The 17,719-nt window shown below is 37.1% G+C and overlaps 1 protein-coding gene across 5 annotated transcripts in view; it reads left to right on the top strand.

Annotated features, from left to right (window-relative positions):
- The window catches only part of LOC5574190 (protein TIS11), a 118,133-nt gene extending 104,766 nt beyond the window's left edge, over positions 1-13,367 (top strand). For all 5 annotated transcript variants that reach the window (XM_021851793.1, XM_021851794.1, XM_021851792.1 and 2 more), the window contains one exon: positions 7,321-13,367. In XM_021851793.1, the coding sequence (XP_021707485.1) occupies positions 7,321-8,134 (814 nt within the window). In that variant the 3' untranslated portion in view covers positions 8,135-13,367. The remainder of the gene's footprint in view (positions 1-7,320) is intronic.
- Positions 13,368-17,719: the final 4,352 nt, after the last annotated feature.

Genomic DNA, 17,719 nt, shown 5'->3' with positions numbered 1-17,719 from the left:
CCAAATTATGCAATGATTTGGAAGAAATTTGACTGTGCACACGCCATTTGAAGTTTATATGGAGATTACTATGGAAAACGCCAACCTTTTGTGTTCAGCCCTCTATCTCTTCCTCATAATATTTTATGGAAAAGTGAACACACTCTTCTCATGTCAAATTCTTCCAGCTACAACTTTGCCGAAGACCACATTTTGATTGCACGTCAGGAAAAATTGTTATTCATGATCATAAAGTGGGTTTGCCTTCAGTAAGCTTCACCAACTATTCGGCAGGCAACAGTGATGCTCCTGGCGGGAAGAATAGATCAAAGTAATCCAGGCTACTATGTTCTACAGCAAAAAAGCAGTGTTGCTCTGAAGGTAATTGAATGATCATCTCAGCATGGTTTAGACTTTGAAATCAAGAATAACAATTTATCCTTACGTCCAAACAAAATGTGGTCTTCGGCAAAGTTGTAGCTGGGAAAATTTTACATGGGAAGAGTGTATTCGCATTTTCATATATTATTATGACGAGCAGATAGAGGATTGAACACAAAAGGTTTGGCTTTCCCATAGTAATTTCCATATAAACTTCAAATGGCGTGTGCACAACCAAATTTCTTTTAAATCACCTCAAATTTTGGGAGGATGATTTTCATCACAATTGACACCGTTTAAGCATAGGGGAGCAAAAACTTCAAAATTTGCATCAGTCTAATACACATGGCACTAAATTTATGTTCAAACATTACGTAACGCATTTTTATTTTAATTTCAAACCCAACCTCCCTCCCACTGTTACAGCTGTAATTTGGAAAATTTTCATTTTTTGGGTGGACCGTAACACTATTGTCGTTTTCGTTTTTAGGAACTGGATCGGTGATCAACACGTAAACATACCAACGTCAAGCAAATTGTAGTTTGGTCGAACCTGAATCGAGTTGGAGTTGAAACTATGATTCAGAATAGGGTTGCGCCAGTTCCAACCCAGGTTCAAAAACGACTTCGACACATGTCTCTCTGGTACGTTTCGTAATATTTGAGCAATCTTATTCCCCATTGAGCACGTTGCCTAATGATGTTGATCTACACTCATATACACTGAACAAAATCTCCCGACATGAATGGAATGACTTTTGCCTCATCCGAGCCCCATACCGATTTTCAGACAAATTCAAGATGATTTTCATCTGCGCTGAAATCATCTGTTTACAAATCACACCAAATGAAAATCATTCAGTCTTGAAATGATTTCTATCCTTCTAAAAGATGTATAAAATTGAATGATTCTCATACACCAATATAAACAATCCCTCTTGCATATTATTTATAATTTAAAAAAAATCAAATTTTGTGAAATAAGTGCAGTTTATTGATGATTTCACTCATCAATTTATTTAGTTTATTGTAGTCAAGCATTACAACAAGGAAATGTCAATTTGTCTGCAATAGGCCTGCCTGGAGCAAACATCCGCAGACTGCTGTGCCCCGCATCAAAATCCTTCGTTATGGAACCTTTAAAACAATAAACATCTGCTACCAGTAAAAACGGGTTGTTTTATCACAAATGCAATTACCTGTACTGTATAATCCAAGGAAAACACCACAAAGAAATGCCTAATCTCTGGGAGAACTAACCACGCCACTGCCGCCATATTTATACTAAGAGAAGATTATCAGGAATGATTTGGAACTATGAATCATTCGCTTTCCAAATTACACTTTAGACGATAATTGAATGATTTTATGTTTGGAACATGACAGATAATAAAATCTGTCAATACTTTCATGTTGTTCATATGTGTTATTATAACTCAACTACCAACTAACTGTCATACGGATGTAAACTGAAAATAATTTCAGAATTGGATGATTCTTCTCCATTAGCTGGTGGACGCATCATATTCTTCTATATTCCTTCAAAAGAAGGAATATGAAGATTTGAAGCCAAGTGAATTGCAAATCATTCAATAGAAGACTGGAGTTTTCGTTCAGTGTAGACTTCAATGCTGTTGTAGTGTTTCTTCTGAGATGAAACATTTCAGAAGTTCCAGAATATTCTACGACTTGAGAGAAGAATGATAACGAAAAATCTCGAATATTCAGTTGAATATCTGTTGTAGTGCTCTATAATTTATGTCGTAGAGTTCAATGAAACTTTTCAAAGCGTACCTGACACACAGACAACTCTGAGATTTTGTATATAAATAAGATCAAATACATTTTTTAAAACCAATGGGCGAAAGGTCACGATCAATAGACGACCAATAGACTCTTTCCCATGGTAGCACAGGTGATCCACCGATTTTGGTGAACGCTAAGTAAACCGAATTGGTACGATTAGCACAATAATGATTGCAATAAGTTTATGCGCTCAGTTCTCTCATTAAACATCGAAATTAGTTACATAAGGATCAAACAAATTTAAAAACCATCAAATTTTTGTATAGTGATTTTGAATAATTTAGCTTATTTGCAACAACTTTTGTTCTAGCACTTATTTTTAGAAAAGCCATTTCGACAGTTAAATTGACGAACAAAGAAAGGATTAACAATCTTCTTCAAAGAACTTTGACAAATAGCTAAAATAGTAGTTTATGCAACAAGAGTCGTACATTTATCCAACGAGGTTTGCCGAGTTGGATAATTACGAGGCATGGTACACAAAATACGTAACGCTAAAAATCAAGATTTTTGACCCCCTCCCCTCCCTATGTAACAATGAGTAACTTTTTACCGAACCTTCTCCCTCTCTTTATCAGAAATCATATCGAGATGAATTCACCATTATTTTGCAATTTCCGCAAATTATTGTATTATGATTCATTACGCAACCCTAAACTGCTGCGTAATGATAAAGCGTTGCGTAATGATTATTAGAAGACTGCATAATTCAGTTGACCACTACTAGTAGACTGGGTATCAGAAATTATATCGGAATGCATTCACCATTATTTTACAATTTCTGAAAAAATGTGTAATGATTCATATCTCAACTCAAAACAGTTGCGTAATTGAACTATTATCTTTAGTAGATCATTGGTAGCAGTTGTGCAGCATAATCATTGGTGCACTACTGCCGAGAATTCAGTGAATTGTTAGATATTTTATCTTTGGTGTGCGTGCAGGCTTTGGAAAGTTTATCGATCATTGACACACGAGCCATAATTTCATCCCATTTATCCGCCTGCATTCACATAAGACGCAGGACATTTATCGTTCGTGGAAGGTAACGAGTAACGAGCCACGACAGAAAAAAGGCAGACACGCACCACCCACTGCTTGGCGCCGATCACTGTGTGTCAATACTTGTAATATTCGCTGATACATTCTCATTCTGATGAAGCAAAAGAAGCGAATATTTTCCATTTTTTGTGCTATGTTTGCAATTAAAGGGGTGTTCGATTATCCAATAGATTAGGATCAAGTTGTTTAAGGTAGCATCACCAGAAAATATGAAAGGCTAAGGAAGGCCGTAACATACACCGTGTCCAATATATTCTCATACACTTTTTCTTTGGTATAACTTTACTGAATGTAGGATAATCCAATGTTGTAGTATTTCATTGGAGTCTGGTAGTATTATATTAACGTAGAATAGCTTGTTTTATGAATAAGAAACAATAATTGCTAGGATAAGTGATGAAATATCCATTGAAGTCGTGTTTTGCACTTAAAATGATTTTTTGTTCATATTGGTCTGGTTAACAAAAAGAAAATCAGAGCATTCACAAAAAAGTTTCAGAAACTTTAAGTTAATCATATTGCGTTTTGAATAGATAAATATTGATAAAAATTGATAAATATATGTGCGATAACTGCAGATTGAAATTGGGGTCTGCCTATGAGCGTGCCGCTGGAAATATTTTTCGTTAATTCTTAAGTTGATAAAATAAGTTTATAATTGAAATATTTCCAAAATATTTCCTGTAAAATGAGTATTGGTTGGAGAGTGGTTTTTTTCAAAAAATATTATCACCAATGATGTCAGTTAAACAAGCGCAAAGTAATGTTATCTCGAATTTGTATGAGAATATACTGGACACGGTGTATTATGATGATTTCAGACAATATTTTCGCCGAAATTAATTGTAAATTGTTCAGTAAAAATATTAGGCATTTTTTTCAAAGAACGTTAGTGTTTCCAGATTTTTGACAGATTCGAAGTGAAATTATTACGGTTTCATCAAAGCGTCGTTTCAAAAGATCTTTTGTTAGCCCTTTCGTTGGACGAGAACTATGGAGAATGAAGTATAGGGCATGATGAAGGAGAGATGGTCTAAAGTGCTTTACAATTAATGAGCATTACTGATAGGGTAGACAATTAACGACAGTGACGGTTTACTATTAAATACCTCTCAGTGTCATTTTCTTTTCTATCGGTATAATCTGTGATGACTCGTATTTTCACTTTTTACTTGTTTTATAAACCTAAAAATGGCTTGTTCTTCACGTTTTTAAATTTGTAAAACATTAAATCATTTGAAGCAACAATAAATGATTTGAATGATCCTTTCTAACTAATTTATACTTATTAGATGCAAATTTGTTGTTGATATTTAAGAAATTTATGGATTTAAAATAAGAAAAACGCCTGTGAATAAAATACGTAGATGTAGTTTAGCGATTTGCAATTTTAACGACTTCTTTATAATCTCGATTCTGCAAATTAAGTGTTTTGTACATCGATACATTCCGGGAGTAGTAAGTTAAATTGTACTTCGATGTAGTACAGACGATTGAAAGCCATTTTGACAAGGGCCATGTTATAAAAACACACACAAAAATGAAAAGTGTGTACAACACGTTATAAACTGCACTACCACTAGTATTGAACACATAATACCAGGGGATCAGCCACCCTATGTGTTCAAAGTTTCAATGTTGGAGACATAGAATTCGGATGTGATAGTATTCTTGTTGACGATCTAGAAAAAAATTTGATGTGGTGAGCCAGCTTGTATATTGAATCATTGTACTTGAATCATTGATAAAGTTGGATAATAAGGGATAAGGAAAATATGCTATCAAGGAGCGATACAGTTCACACGTATGAATGTATCGAAAGTACCGTTCTCTTGATTGTCTACGAAAATCAATTTTGGACATAATGGTTAACCCTCTAATACCCAACCCCGCCTTTAGACGGGGTACACTTTGGAATTTTGTGTATTTTTTCGCAGCTCGGAAATCAAAATTATTTTATCTTTGGCTTATACCTTGACTCATAACACGCATATAAGAAAAGTTTTTTATGACTTTTGAAACTTTTTTGTATTTTTAAAAATTGTTTGAAAAATTGCATTCTTATATAACCTACAAATGCCTGGAATTCATTTAACGTGTAATATAAAAAATCGTACCTTTTATATTTTTCTACGATCAACCTATCATAAAAGAAGAGCCTGGTGGTATTAATATAATTTCAAACCTGTTTTTCCGTTAGTTACACGGAAAATAAAATACGCTCCGAAAAAAAAATAAAAATTTAATGTTTTCAAAAGCGCCGTAAAAATTTAAATTTTTATTATTGCCAAAAATCAACAACTAGAAAAGGCTTCAAGAAAAAATAAAAAAACTAGGGATGTTCAAAAATAAAAATTATAAAAATCAAAAACCAAAATTTAAAAATTTGCAAATAAAAATAAATAATTGCCCAAAACGTGTTTAGAACGATTTTAGATAACGAAAAATAATACTTAAATCGAAAATAAAAATTTGGGTATTAGAGGGTTAAGATGAAACAATTTTGCATTCAACTTCCAAGATTGCACTAAAACTTCAAAGGCACTAATCTCGCGAAGGAAGCATCTAACCACAATGTACTTTACGTTTTGACTTTGTGCATTAACAGAAAGCTTAAAATAAGAAGATCAGGAATGTTTGTCTACTATTTTTCCAGTTTAGTGCCTTTGAAAACGTGAGTTGGGGCACAAGCCGGCCATTGTGACGGCCATCTTTAGATTTCGAGATGTTTCACCTTAAATGAAGAAAACTATTTTCTTTTTGGCATTACGCCCCCATTGGAACAGAGCCTGCTTCTCAGATAAGTGTTCTGAGAGCACTGAGAGCTTTTTATCTAAGGTCGCCATTTTTGCATTCGTATATCGTGTGGCAAACACGATGATACTGTATGCCAAAGGAAGCCAAGGAAATTTGGATTACAAAAGGATCCTGAGTCAATCGGGAAACCTTTGATTTAACCTTCGGGCTGTCGCGCTGTTGTACTTTGTACAACTGTTGTGATTTATATGCTATCATTTTGCAATAAAGATATCTATCGACACCAAACCAAAATGTATTCCTCATGAATCTTCTTAAGAACAATACTCGACAGTTTTTATTTACACTATGGCCCTTCATGATGCGGTAAAATAAAAAAAATGTGCATGGAAGTCACATAATAATGAACGCACTATATACGATTCGTATAAACCACAGTTTGAAATCGGTATACCTCAAAATCCAGATAATTTAGAAACTTGGGATTTTCAGTAAAGTTGTTCTGGAGGTAAAGGGCTATCTGTTTGTACGACATTTAATTCGGAATTTGACCGCTAGGTGGCACTAGTAGGCATGGAACTTTTATTTTTGTTTTGCAGATATTTCAGGATCCTGACCATTTAGAAGGATGACGTCTTCGGCAAAGTTGTTTAGTATGTTATGAAATATCATTGTTCGAGTTAGTTGATTCAAATTTTATCACTAGGCAGCGCTAGTGAGCATGAAACTTTTGTTTTGCAGATATCTCAGGAGCCAGACCACTTAGAAAGATAGCGTCTTCGGCAAAGTAGTTCAGTAGCTCATGGGCTATTATTATAAGAGCCAATAAATAGGATATTTTGCCATCAGGCGGCGTTAGTGAGCATGAAATTTTTGTTTAGCGGATACAGTAAGATCCTGACTTTTTGGACAGGCACCTTCGGCAAAGTTGTTCAGAAGCTCAGGGCCTAATCTCGAACTTCAAAGATTGAACAAAGAAATAATTTGAGCTACTGAAAAATTTGGCGAAGACGCCATCTTTCTAAATGGTCAGACTCCTGGGATATTGGCAAAACCAAGAGTGTTGTACAAAGTACAACGCGCGACTACTCGCGTTACAAAAATTCGCGCGACGACTGAAAGGTTAAAGCCACACTCGTTACCACTAGGTTAAGGTGGCCCTTTTATAACTTCCTAAACATGTACAAAATAATAGTATGAAACGAGCTCACCATCTATGGTCAGACAACTCGAACCATTCGTCAGTCTATTTTCTCATAAATGCTCAAATCTTCTGTAATCAGCACATTTATCATAAATCTGAACGATCACACGTTTCTCTCCCTCTATCCGCAGATACAAAACCGAGCTGTGCCGACCGTTCGAGGAAGCGGGTGAGTGTAAGTACGGTGACAAGTGCCAGTTCGCGCACGGCATGCAGGAACTGCGCAATCTCCAGCGTCATCCAAAGTACAAGACCGAGCTGTGCCGTACGTTCCACAGTGTGGGCTTCTGTCCGTATGGACCCCGGTGCCACTTTGTGCACAATGCCGAAGAGGCCCGAAACCATAACCGTTCGGTGGCCGCCTATCATGCTCAATTGGCTGCGGCCGCTGCTGCCGCTGCAGCAAACTCCAACGGCCAAAGTCAGCAGCAGTCTTCAAATGCAGCAGCCGCGGCCGCTGCAGCTGCCTTACAACAAGCTCAACTTCAGCAGACTGCAGCAGCCTTGCTTCAGCAACACAAGCAACAACAACATCAGCAACAGCAGCAGCACCAACAACAACAGCATCAACTCCCACTCAGTCCGGCCCTGTCGATGTCCACCGGATCGGACCGTGCTTCCCCGATTGGATCGCTTTCGTTATCGCCAACGACCTCGATGGCCAGCTTCTTCCCCGAACAGGGCAGCCCAACATTCCCGCCGACGTCGTCGTCCGCTTCCGGTGCCGCTGGGCAGGGTGCCTTCAATTTCCCGGCATCGCCACCGGCTAGTCCCATCGATGGTGGCCACTCGCCAATGACCACTCCTCCGCCACCTTCCCCATCGTTGGTGATGTCCGCCTGTCCCAGCAAGGGTGCCCAAGGAGTCGATTCGGTTGAAGCCCGACTTCCGGTGTTCAACCGCCTCAGTTCCGCTGTAGATGCCTTCAACAACCTGATGATCTAGATCCTAGCACCTAAATGAGAGATAGGGAGAGAAAGAGTGCGAGAAGCGCATGATGATGATTATGATGGTGTGCGTGTGCCATGCGTTGTGCGTTGTGATATATGTATTTTTTTGAGTTTTGCTTTATACACTTGAGTATCCGGTGAAATGCGGTTTGTATTGAAAGGTGGAAGATCGGACAGGCACGTTGTGTGTGAGAGAGTGGGAGGATTGGCTTGTGATTATTCTATTTTCTGTACGCACGCGCACACACACACTCTCTCGTTTTCTTACAGAATTTCGGAGCTGATCGGATCTGCTGTAAAAACAAAGTCACGCAAAAGCGCAGCACACGCACACACACTTGGACAAATATGCATATTATTTACATGTATAACACCCTTTTTTACATATACCTTTAAACAATACTGTTAGGGAGAGAAAGAGAAAGCGCAGTCCACTAGGGAACTGTGGTTCTCTTTTCTGGAGTTATTATTATTATTTTTGCTGCGGGAAAGTTTCAAACTATTTATTCAAACGGGCACGAAACACACTCAAACAAACGAACGAATATTTATTTCCACAAAAAAAAAGCACACACACTATCATGTGTAATGCAATGGCACAACTTTTTGAGGGGAAGATATAACAAGCTGGAGGAGCAACGCGGATTTGTAACACCCGATACACTTATTTAATTATTTATTTTTATAATTATAAAATTTTATTTAAAAAAAAACTATTGCAACAACAAAAAAAGATGAGAGAAGAAGCGAACACACACGCACACGCATAGATGCACGGATCACTCACACAAACGTACAACGCAGCAGCAGGCGCGTTTTTTCGGATTTGTTTCAATGCTCGCAAGTAGTTGGACGAAAAATTCTGTAGAGAACGAAAATAGTCGATGATTTAGTTCAGTGTAGAGATTGAGTTGAGTTTTGCTTCACATCCGTGTATTTTTTCTCGGTTAAGGTGTGTTTGTGTGTACCTGTGTGTTGTTGGCATCAACCGATCTACCTAATTAGAGGAAAAGCACAAAAAAGAAACTACTATAAGAGCAGCCCTCGTTTAGCCGTTATTTTTTGATATGTATATTTTGGCTAGGTTCAAAAGATCAGCGGTAAGAAGAGAAAAAAGTTACGAAGAGAGCTTCCAGTGAGAGGATTATAGGAACAAAAAAAACAGGACGAATTTCGATTTCACACAAGTAAGCTGAACATATTTTTTTTTTCTTTTCGACTCGGTTCGAACAACGACGTAAATTCTGCCCTCGTGTGTTTCACAGATTGATTATTAATTTAATTTAATTATTATATTATCATGCTATCTTTATTATTTTTAATTTATTTTATTTATTTCCAACCCCTGTATGCTTTACTTTCTTATTTTAATTGCGAAAAGAAAGCACGATTTTGTATGGAAACGGAAACGGATTTTTTGCTACGAATTGGAAAGACTCCCCTTATGATTTTTGCACGGGAATTTCGTTCAGTGCAGCAACGTTTTTTTTTTATTTTGTCGGCTTCCTATCGCCTTGTACAATTTTACTGATAGCAACTCAGTCAGTCAGTCGCCTTTGGTCACCACCAGATAGTGCCTTATCTCTATGTTAGTAATTTACACAGCGCACGGCGGTTCGGTGCAGCAATGCACACTGTCCGAAAGCGCCAATTAAGTCATGTACAGGATGTCCTAATTTTCTTCTTTTTCTTATAAGAAATACATACTTTATCAAATCAGGTTTGTACATTGAACGAAACAATCTTCTTTTTTTCTATTACACTGTAGTAAGCGCGAATACAAAGATAGAAATGTGACACGCCCACAGAATGGAACTACAAGCTAGCATGTAAGTTATCCTTCGATTTTCTTAGAAAAAAAGGGTTCTCCCCCGAAACTCTTCCAACGATTCTTCCAAGCAGGATTAAGGATTTTTTAATGTTCTTTAAGAAAAAAAAACTATATTGGAAATGAGAGCCACCGCAATATGATCCCGATTGGCCCCCACATCTGGCAACCATCCACCCAGCAGCAGTGTTGCGCGAGTTTTCAGTCTCATTGTGATCATAGTATGTAATGACTTTTTTAAATACGTGTTTGTTTTTGATAAGCCTACTGCCATCTGTGTTACTAGGGGAAGAAGAGAGTGGGGGAAATGTAAGAATCAGGAAGAAGATGCGAACGACGAAAAAAGACAAAGAAGAACGGCTGGATGCCGGCGAGGAACGGAACACGGAGAAAGGGGGCCGTCGGGGTGCGGTGCGTTCTTGGATACTTGCTTTAATTTCCCTTGTGAGGTTAGATTGTAAGACAGTGACGAACAGAAGAGGGAGAGAGTCGATCAGCTGAAAAGAGAATATATTTGTATAGAGAGGAGAAAACACTCAACACAAATCTTCCATTAGAGTTAGGATAGACAGAGAAACTGATTTACGAAGAAAAAAATAACAAATGAAGACAGAGATGATAGTAGCTTTTGGGAGTGATGATAGCCGATATGTTTGCGCAATATGTAATTATTTTTTACTGTCCCCATAACCTCTAGAAATCTGAAAACGTTATTCAAATCGAAGCAGGTGAGTTTGTCTTGGTTGAAGTGGTCTCATGGCTGCTGAGAGTGCAGTGATGCCAGCTGACGGTAGGTTCTCAACTTTCTGTACAGTGTCCTCGTATACTAAAAGTTTTCCGTTCCAAAGATGCTTTGAAGTGAATTTAAGAAGAAAATTGTTGAATAGCACATTTTGGACGAATTGGCAACCATTTCAGCGTTGCTGGTAATCTTGAAGAGTTCTGACAAGTAACTGACACCCGTTTAACAAGATGAAACAAAAATCGACTCGAATGAGTTGAGTCGTCATCTAAATCGAATCTTCTCACTTGTTGTACAAAACTAGATTACTCGTCTCAAACATTAGATGAGAAATGTCGGTCTCGTATAGCGAGGTGACAATTCTCTACTCGAGTGAAGTGATTCGCTATGTAAATCAAATAGAGAGTCACTTCGCTCGAATCGAGAATTGTCAACTCGCTAAACGAGACCGACAATTCTCACTTCACGCCACACGTAGAATTACCCCTATGTGAGGACATTATGTCATCTAACTTCATTCGTAAGATGTGTTTAGAAAAGAGCAAATGGTAGTGTTTTCAATAGAGATGACCAAGGTTTTTCTATAGATAGTATGAAGTGAGAAATCGCGGTCTCGTTTAACGAAATGAGAAAAATCGACTCGAATGAGTTGAGTCGCCATGTAAATTGAGTCTTCTCACTTGTTATATGACACGAGATTACTCATCTCAAACATCAATATCTCGCCTTAAACCATTCGAAGAATAAACCTAGGAAGACCATTTGGGTGACAAGTGAAGAAGAACATCTTTCTAGTTTCCGCTTTGAGACAATTGAGTTCTCATTCGAGTGGCATTTTTTCACCTCACTATGGTGTCTTCAGCTATTTCATCTCACCCTACTAGTAGAATAATTCCACTTGTTTCTCGTCAATTACAGCCAAATACTTAGGCGCAAATCTCGTATATTTATGAATACGAATTCAATCTTGTAAAATGCCCTCTTCATGGCATGCTACGATTGTTTACATCATGTTGAAAAGAGTTCGGATCAAAACCCGTCAGATTACCGAGGTTCCACGTTCAACGAGTACACTAAAACAAATTCACCCAAAAACAATCAGAACAATTTTCATCTTCTCTTCGTCGACGCATCTTTGAACAGGATTCCTTCCGACCGATCACATCTCCTGTCACGTTGCCCATGATTTTACCGCGCTTCAATCTCCGCGCACCCTCCCCGTTTCTCGGGGCACGCAATGCGCCAACAAGGATTAAGAACGAGATCTCTCAACTGTTTCTTCTACTTATTTATTGCATTATTTGTGTGTATGTAACTTATTTAATAAATTATACGTAAACGTTAAGTTAATCAATTACCTCCCACTCCGTACTTGCCCGTGTCGTACGAAAGCCCTTGACCCCCTCATTCGTTTAGATTTCCTGTCCGCGCACCGTTTTATGTTAACTATATGTAAAACGCGAACTGCACCTCCCTCCCATTTTTGGCGGAGAAACAACAATCAATCAACAAGTCTTCCATGCAAAGTAGATAGTCTTTAGAAAGAAAAAAAAAATCATGAATGGCAACGGAGCAGAACAAGAACCTACCGAATGCGATGAATCGATTTGAATAATGGGATTTCGTCCTCCATATTTCCCTCTTTCCCCTATCAGTCAATCCGAAATGGAATCCCCCTTAGCAGCGCAAACACTGATAACTGATGATAGGAAAAAAAAAACTCTAGAGTCTGATGTAGAAACAATTACACTGATGCGAAAAAAGACGATTAATCCTAGTATCCCAATAGGCGCACACATGCAAAACCCCGAAACCAATTATGCTAATATAATATATATTTTTTATACAACGCATATACATACCTATATGTTCTGTGTCTTATCGTGTAGAACCCTATTTAATTATTTATGACCATGCGCCAACAAAAAAAAACTGATATTTAAACAAAAAAAAAGCCTTTCAATCTTCCATATTTTCTGTCAGTGTCGTTGTCGGAACAGTGTTTAAACACACCCACACACTCTTATCTTATTTATATTTACACACACGAAAAAAAGTGATTCTTTTCCTTTCGTTCCACTGTCCCGATTAGCTATTATCAATCATCAACTGTAAGTTATTATATTGTGAACTTAAATGCAAATATTAGCACGCAAATCATCGAAGGGGCCATCTACTATGCAATCCTGAGTTATAAAACAGTAGTAACGAAATAATGAAAAAAGGAAATGCCTACTACTATTCTCTCTTTTTTTGCGTTCTTATGTGTAACACACATACACTCTGTACATTGAGCCGGAAATCCGCCGCGCGGGGAGGGAGAGAGAGAGGCAGAGTAGGTCAACACGGAAATAAAAAATCTTCTTTACTTGCATAATAATTATTATTATTTTATATACATTTAATAAAAAAACAAGCAAAAGCAACCTATATTATATATTTGTTTTCTTATTTAAACGACAAAAACTAACTATCGATTTTTTTTGTTTCTATACAATTTTGGCGCCAATAAAGACAATGAGCGATATTAATGGTGAATACGAACACAGAAACCAACACTGAGTATATATATACATATTGTAAAACGTCAGCTACCTTAAAAGTAAACAAATAAAAACATCATCGACGTGCGCGTCGGTGTAGAAATTTTCAAAAAAATCAATCAAACCGGTTTGTTTCAGTGTACTTGGATCCGAACGTGCCATGCCTTTTTCTGATCGATCTCCAAAGTCCAAACCACGTCGTTGAATCATGTTATTTATTTTCGTCCGACGATGAATTGTGTAAACCTCACGGTGACCTTGGAACGGTAAAATCGCTTTTAAAAAGCGATATTCGATCTCCCGCGAGCGCAGAAATATGCTACCACTCTCTATCTGTAGAGGCTGTTATCGCATCGTTTTGCTAAATGCGTGCTGTTGTCGATCGATGAGGTTTCGCTTTCGTCTGTTTGTCCGGCCAGCTAGCCAGCCGAAGGATCACCTTGAGGGAATTTCGAAATGGTGAGTATGGATTGAGTAGAATCGGTAGAATCACTAGGACGTTCATCATCGTTATGGAATTGTAGAAAAGGAATTCAACTAGGTAGGTAATATGCAATGCAAGGAAATAAGTTGTTCAAGATTGATTGCATTTCGCCAGGGTCATAGCAAACCATGCGTCTTCAAAACAATTATTGTATGGGGGCGATGAGGCCACATGGAAAACTCTTTTTTTTTTGCAATTTCTCATCGTAATAGGCTGTTTTTCATCTCGCCAATCTGTCATGGAACGGCCTACTTTCCTGCACTGAATTATGACCAACGCTTTTTTTTGTTATGCAACTGGTTTGAGTTATGGATCGTTATTATTTTTGCAAATTGCAAAATAATTGTGAACGCATCTCGATATGTTTTTTTATGCTAAGAAGTGGCTCCAAACAAAATTGCAAAAATGTTGCAGAACTCGATTTTTACTCATCCCGCAATAAAGCGTATAGAAACATAAAAAAAAACGTTTTTTAAATTTAATGAAAAAATAAACACTTTTCCATCCTTATATTGGAGAAATATAAAAAAAGTCTTCACTTAGGAAAAAAATCAAATGGTTGAAGCCCAATTTCAGTTCTTTGGATCGCATTTGCACTAGTTTTGTGTTCTATAACTCGATACCTCCCTAACTCGATGGTTCCTTTACTGCCCATATTCGAATAGTCGAAGAAAGCGCCAATATGACCAAAATGTATATTTTAATTGATTGGCATTCTTTACCTTATAATTAGGGACAATGGAAATTCTCGATTTCGCGGAAGCTACGAAATCCGCGAAATTTAACCTTCGCCGCGAAATTTTGGAAATCCCGCAAAATACCGAGAAATTAGTTAACTTTGAAGAATTTATGTAAGAATCACAATGAACTCCAGCGTTTTTTCTCATGAAAAAAAATATTTATTCGTCTTAAAGTCGAAGTTTCATAGAAAATATTACCCGTTCAGTTTTAACTTGGACGTATTTGTTATTTACTTTTCGTTTTAAATTTTGCCCTTGTTGATATTGAACTTATCTTGATTTGTAAAATATATACTATATTTAATGAAATTCCGTAAAATTCACACATTGAAAGGCTATTTTCACTGAAAATGTGTGTTTTTGTGTAAAATGTGGCCAAAAGTATGGGACCGCGACAAAGCCGCGAAATTCAGAGTTTATCCCGTTGGTCACCCGCGAAATTTCAAGAATTTTGGCGCGAATTTCCAATGTCCCTAAATAATACACTGGGTGGACATGCGAACAACGCTTATTTGTTTTGGAATATTTGAACTATAAGAGGAAAACGGATTGACACGAGCACATACACCAACTTATCTGAATCTAAGAGTCTTAGATCTGACTGGCTGACTGGCATACATATAAAACATACATGGATTGCAATCTCGACGTTAATTTTTTTTACCGACGAAATTTAGTATTGATAATGATATCGAAACTTAAACAAACTCCATTGTTGAAGCAAGGGGGAGGCCAGGATATGCTGGACCATATATTGAAAACAGCAATAAAATTCTCGCCTATGTATATTGCAAATCAAACGAAAAGCGATAAGATCTGCCGACCGACATGTTTTGCAGTCATCCGGAAAATTTTGCCCATAAAATCGTAACACTTCCGAGCCATTCTTTCCATTTGCCGCCACCTGAAGCGGGACTGAGTTTAGCAGCAGCTCAGCGCTTGCACTTCCGTGTGCACCAGAGCCACCTCCATAGCGTCCGAGACGTTATTGCTGAACGTTGCTGAACTTCTCGGATTGCATTTCGCCACGGGACATGTGGTGGTATCAGAGCAGCAACACCTTTCACTCTATAGACAGCGCTCCGTCACATGTTTGTTCGAATATATTTTTATGTACGTGCAATCTGCTCCTGACTCTCCACGGTGCGCCGGTAGACCGTTTTCATGGAAAAAAAACATATACATTAGAACAGGCCTGTCCAACCTTTTTGAATCGCGGGCCAAATCTCAGAAATAATATTGTGCGGCGGGCCAAACTTTTCTTAATGCAGCAATTTAATTTTTTTTAATAATAATATAAAAGTTAAACAAATTTCTTATGGGGAGCATCAAAACTGAAATTTGATTCTGTAATAATCTTACCGAAAATTCTGCAAAAACCGTGCATGAAAAAGAACAAGAACAAGATTTTTTTTAAATTCAGCCTCAAGCCTCTCAAAAGGTCCACGATTTTTTTAAAATTTTCTCAGAAATTTCTGTGGGAATCTCATCTAGTACTGTTTAAAAATCCTGTTCAGAGTTCTATTAGACTCATGTCCCAAATTTGCGTTATTCCAGCGTAGGAATCTATGAAAATTGTCCGTCAATTTCGTCAGAACCCAATTCTTATTAAAAAATCCTGTGTTGGAATCTGGAGAAGTCTGTGTTACTCACTATTCTGTAAGAAATTCATTAACGATTGTGTAAGGACCTTCCGCAGAATTACCGGATTTGGCAATAATCATAGCTAGCAGTCTGTGAAATCCTAATATGAGTTAGTGACAATCTTGTTCATCATTTTGTGAGAATCCTGTCTAATTTGTTGGTGGAATTTCTTTGAGAATCCTGTATTAAATTTAATAAGCTAATGTTTGTGATAATCTTTCTCGTGTATAAAATTCATGCTCAGGAATGTACAATTCCGTGAAATTGTGTCTGGCCTTTATTTTGTTGCAAACAACATTTGTCCGAACTTGATATAAATTCATTGTGTTATTCGAACCCGATGCAAATGTTGTCCACTTGATAGAAAAGAAAGTTATTGGCGAGATCTGTATAAAATTAAGCATTTTTTTTAATGAAATATTTTCAATCAAACAAGAAATCAAACAAATATTGAGAGATAAAAAAATATTAATCTTAATATTAATATTAATCTTAAAATAGCTCAAAATATAATAATTTTATCTTTTAATAATCAACCTTGGAATGTTCAAACATGAAGTCTCTAAAGCAGCAAAAGGGCCAGATATGAGAAAGGTCTTCAAGCTCCTCGCGGGCCGCACAAAATGAACTGGCGGGCCGGATGCGGCCCGCGGGCCGTACGTTGGGCAGGCATGCATTAGAACTACGTACAAGGCTCGATTCCTGTGGTCAACGTGCGACTACGGGCAAATTGTTTTTGAATTCTTTTGGAAGAAACTCGACAAATGTGAATTTAAAGTGTTTATCTAAGAAATTTCAATATAATCCATGCATGAGCATCACCCTTTTTTGTCTGAAATTCCGAACAGCGGCATTTAAAAGGTAAAAAAATATATTTTGTCTGTCAAATGCAAAAGACTAGGAAGAATTGAGTATCCTGTGAAGAAATTGGAGGGATTTTATGAGAAATCGCTATAAAAAGTCGAGTGTTTGGAATACAAGTCATGTTCGGATTTTGAGACAAAACGGTATTAAAGGTAATGCTGAATTAAAGCCACACCTGGAATTTTCCAAAACACTAATCTGTGGAACCAGATAGTACTATGAGCTGAAAATTTTATCGATTGTTCTCCTTAACAATCGATCAAAGTTTGAGAGTTAATGGTTGTTTTGTTATCCAGATTTGTGCCCTTGAAAATTTGATACTTTAGTTTGTATGGAAAACATTTCACAAGAAATGTTCCAATTTTTTGGTCTTTCAATAATCTCACTTTCAAGGCTCGTTTTAATTCGGCTTTTTATGCCAGATCTAAAAAAAGGGGTGATTCGATTTTGACATTTTTTGCCTGCTGATTTTATAGTAATCTCTTAATAAGCAGGGATTTACGTTTGTTGATTCAACCGTCAACAATTTTCAATTTATTTGTTTTGCATTACTTCGTGTCCCAATTCTTATAAATTTACTAGATTTACTTTCAGTGCATTTTTTTTATTTTAGAAAATCAATTGAAGGGATTTCTCGATTTTATTCATTGTATCAATAAACCTATGGCAAATCACTGCTGCTACTAATCCTTCAAATATAAATCAACAGCATTTTTATAATATAGTACCGTCACT

The sequence above is a fragment of the Aedes aegypti genome, chromosome 3, assembly GCF_002204515.2.
Source record: "Aedes aegypti strain LVP_AGWG chromosome 3, AaegL5.0 Primary Assembly, whole genome shotgun sequence".
In the NCBI taxonomy this organism is placed as follows: Eukaryota; Metazoa; Arthropoda; class Insecta; order Diptera; family Culicidae; genus Aedes; species Aedes aegypti.
The sequence above is the reverse complement of the archived record's forward strand: the minus strand, read 5'-3'. Positions and strand labels throughout refer to the sequence as shown.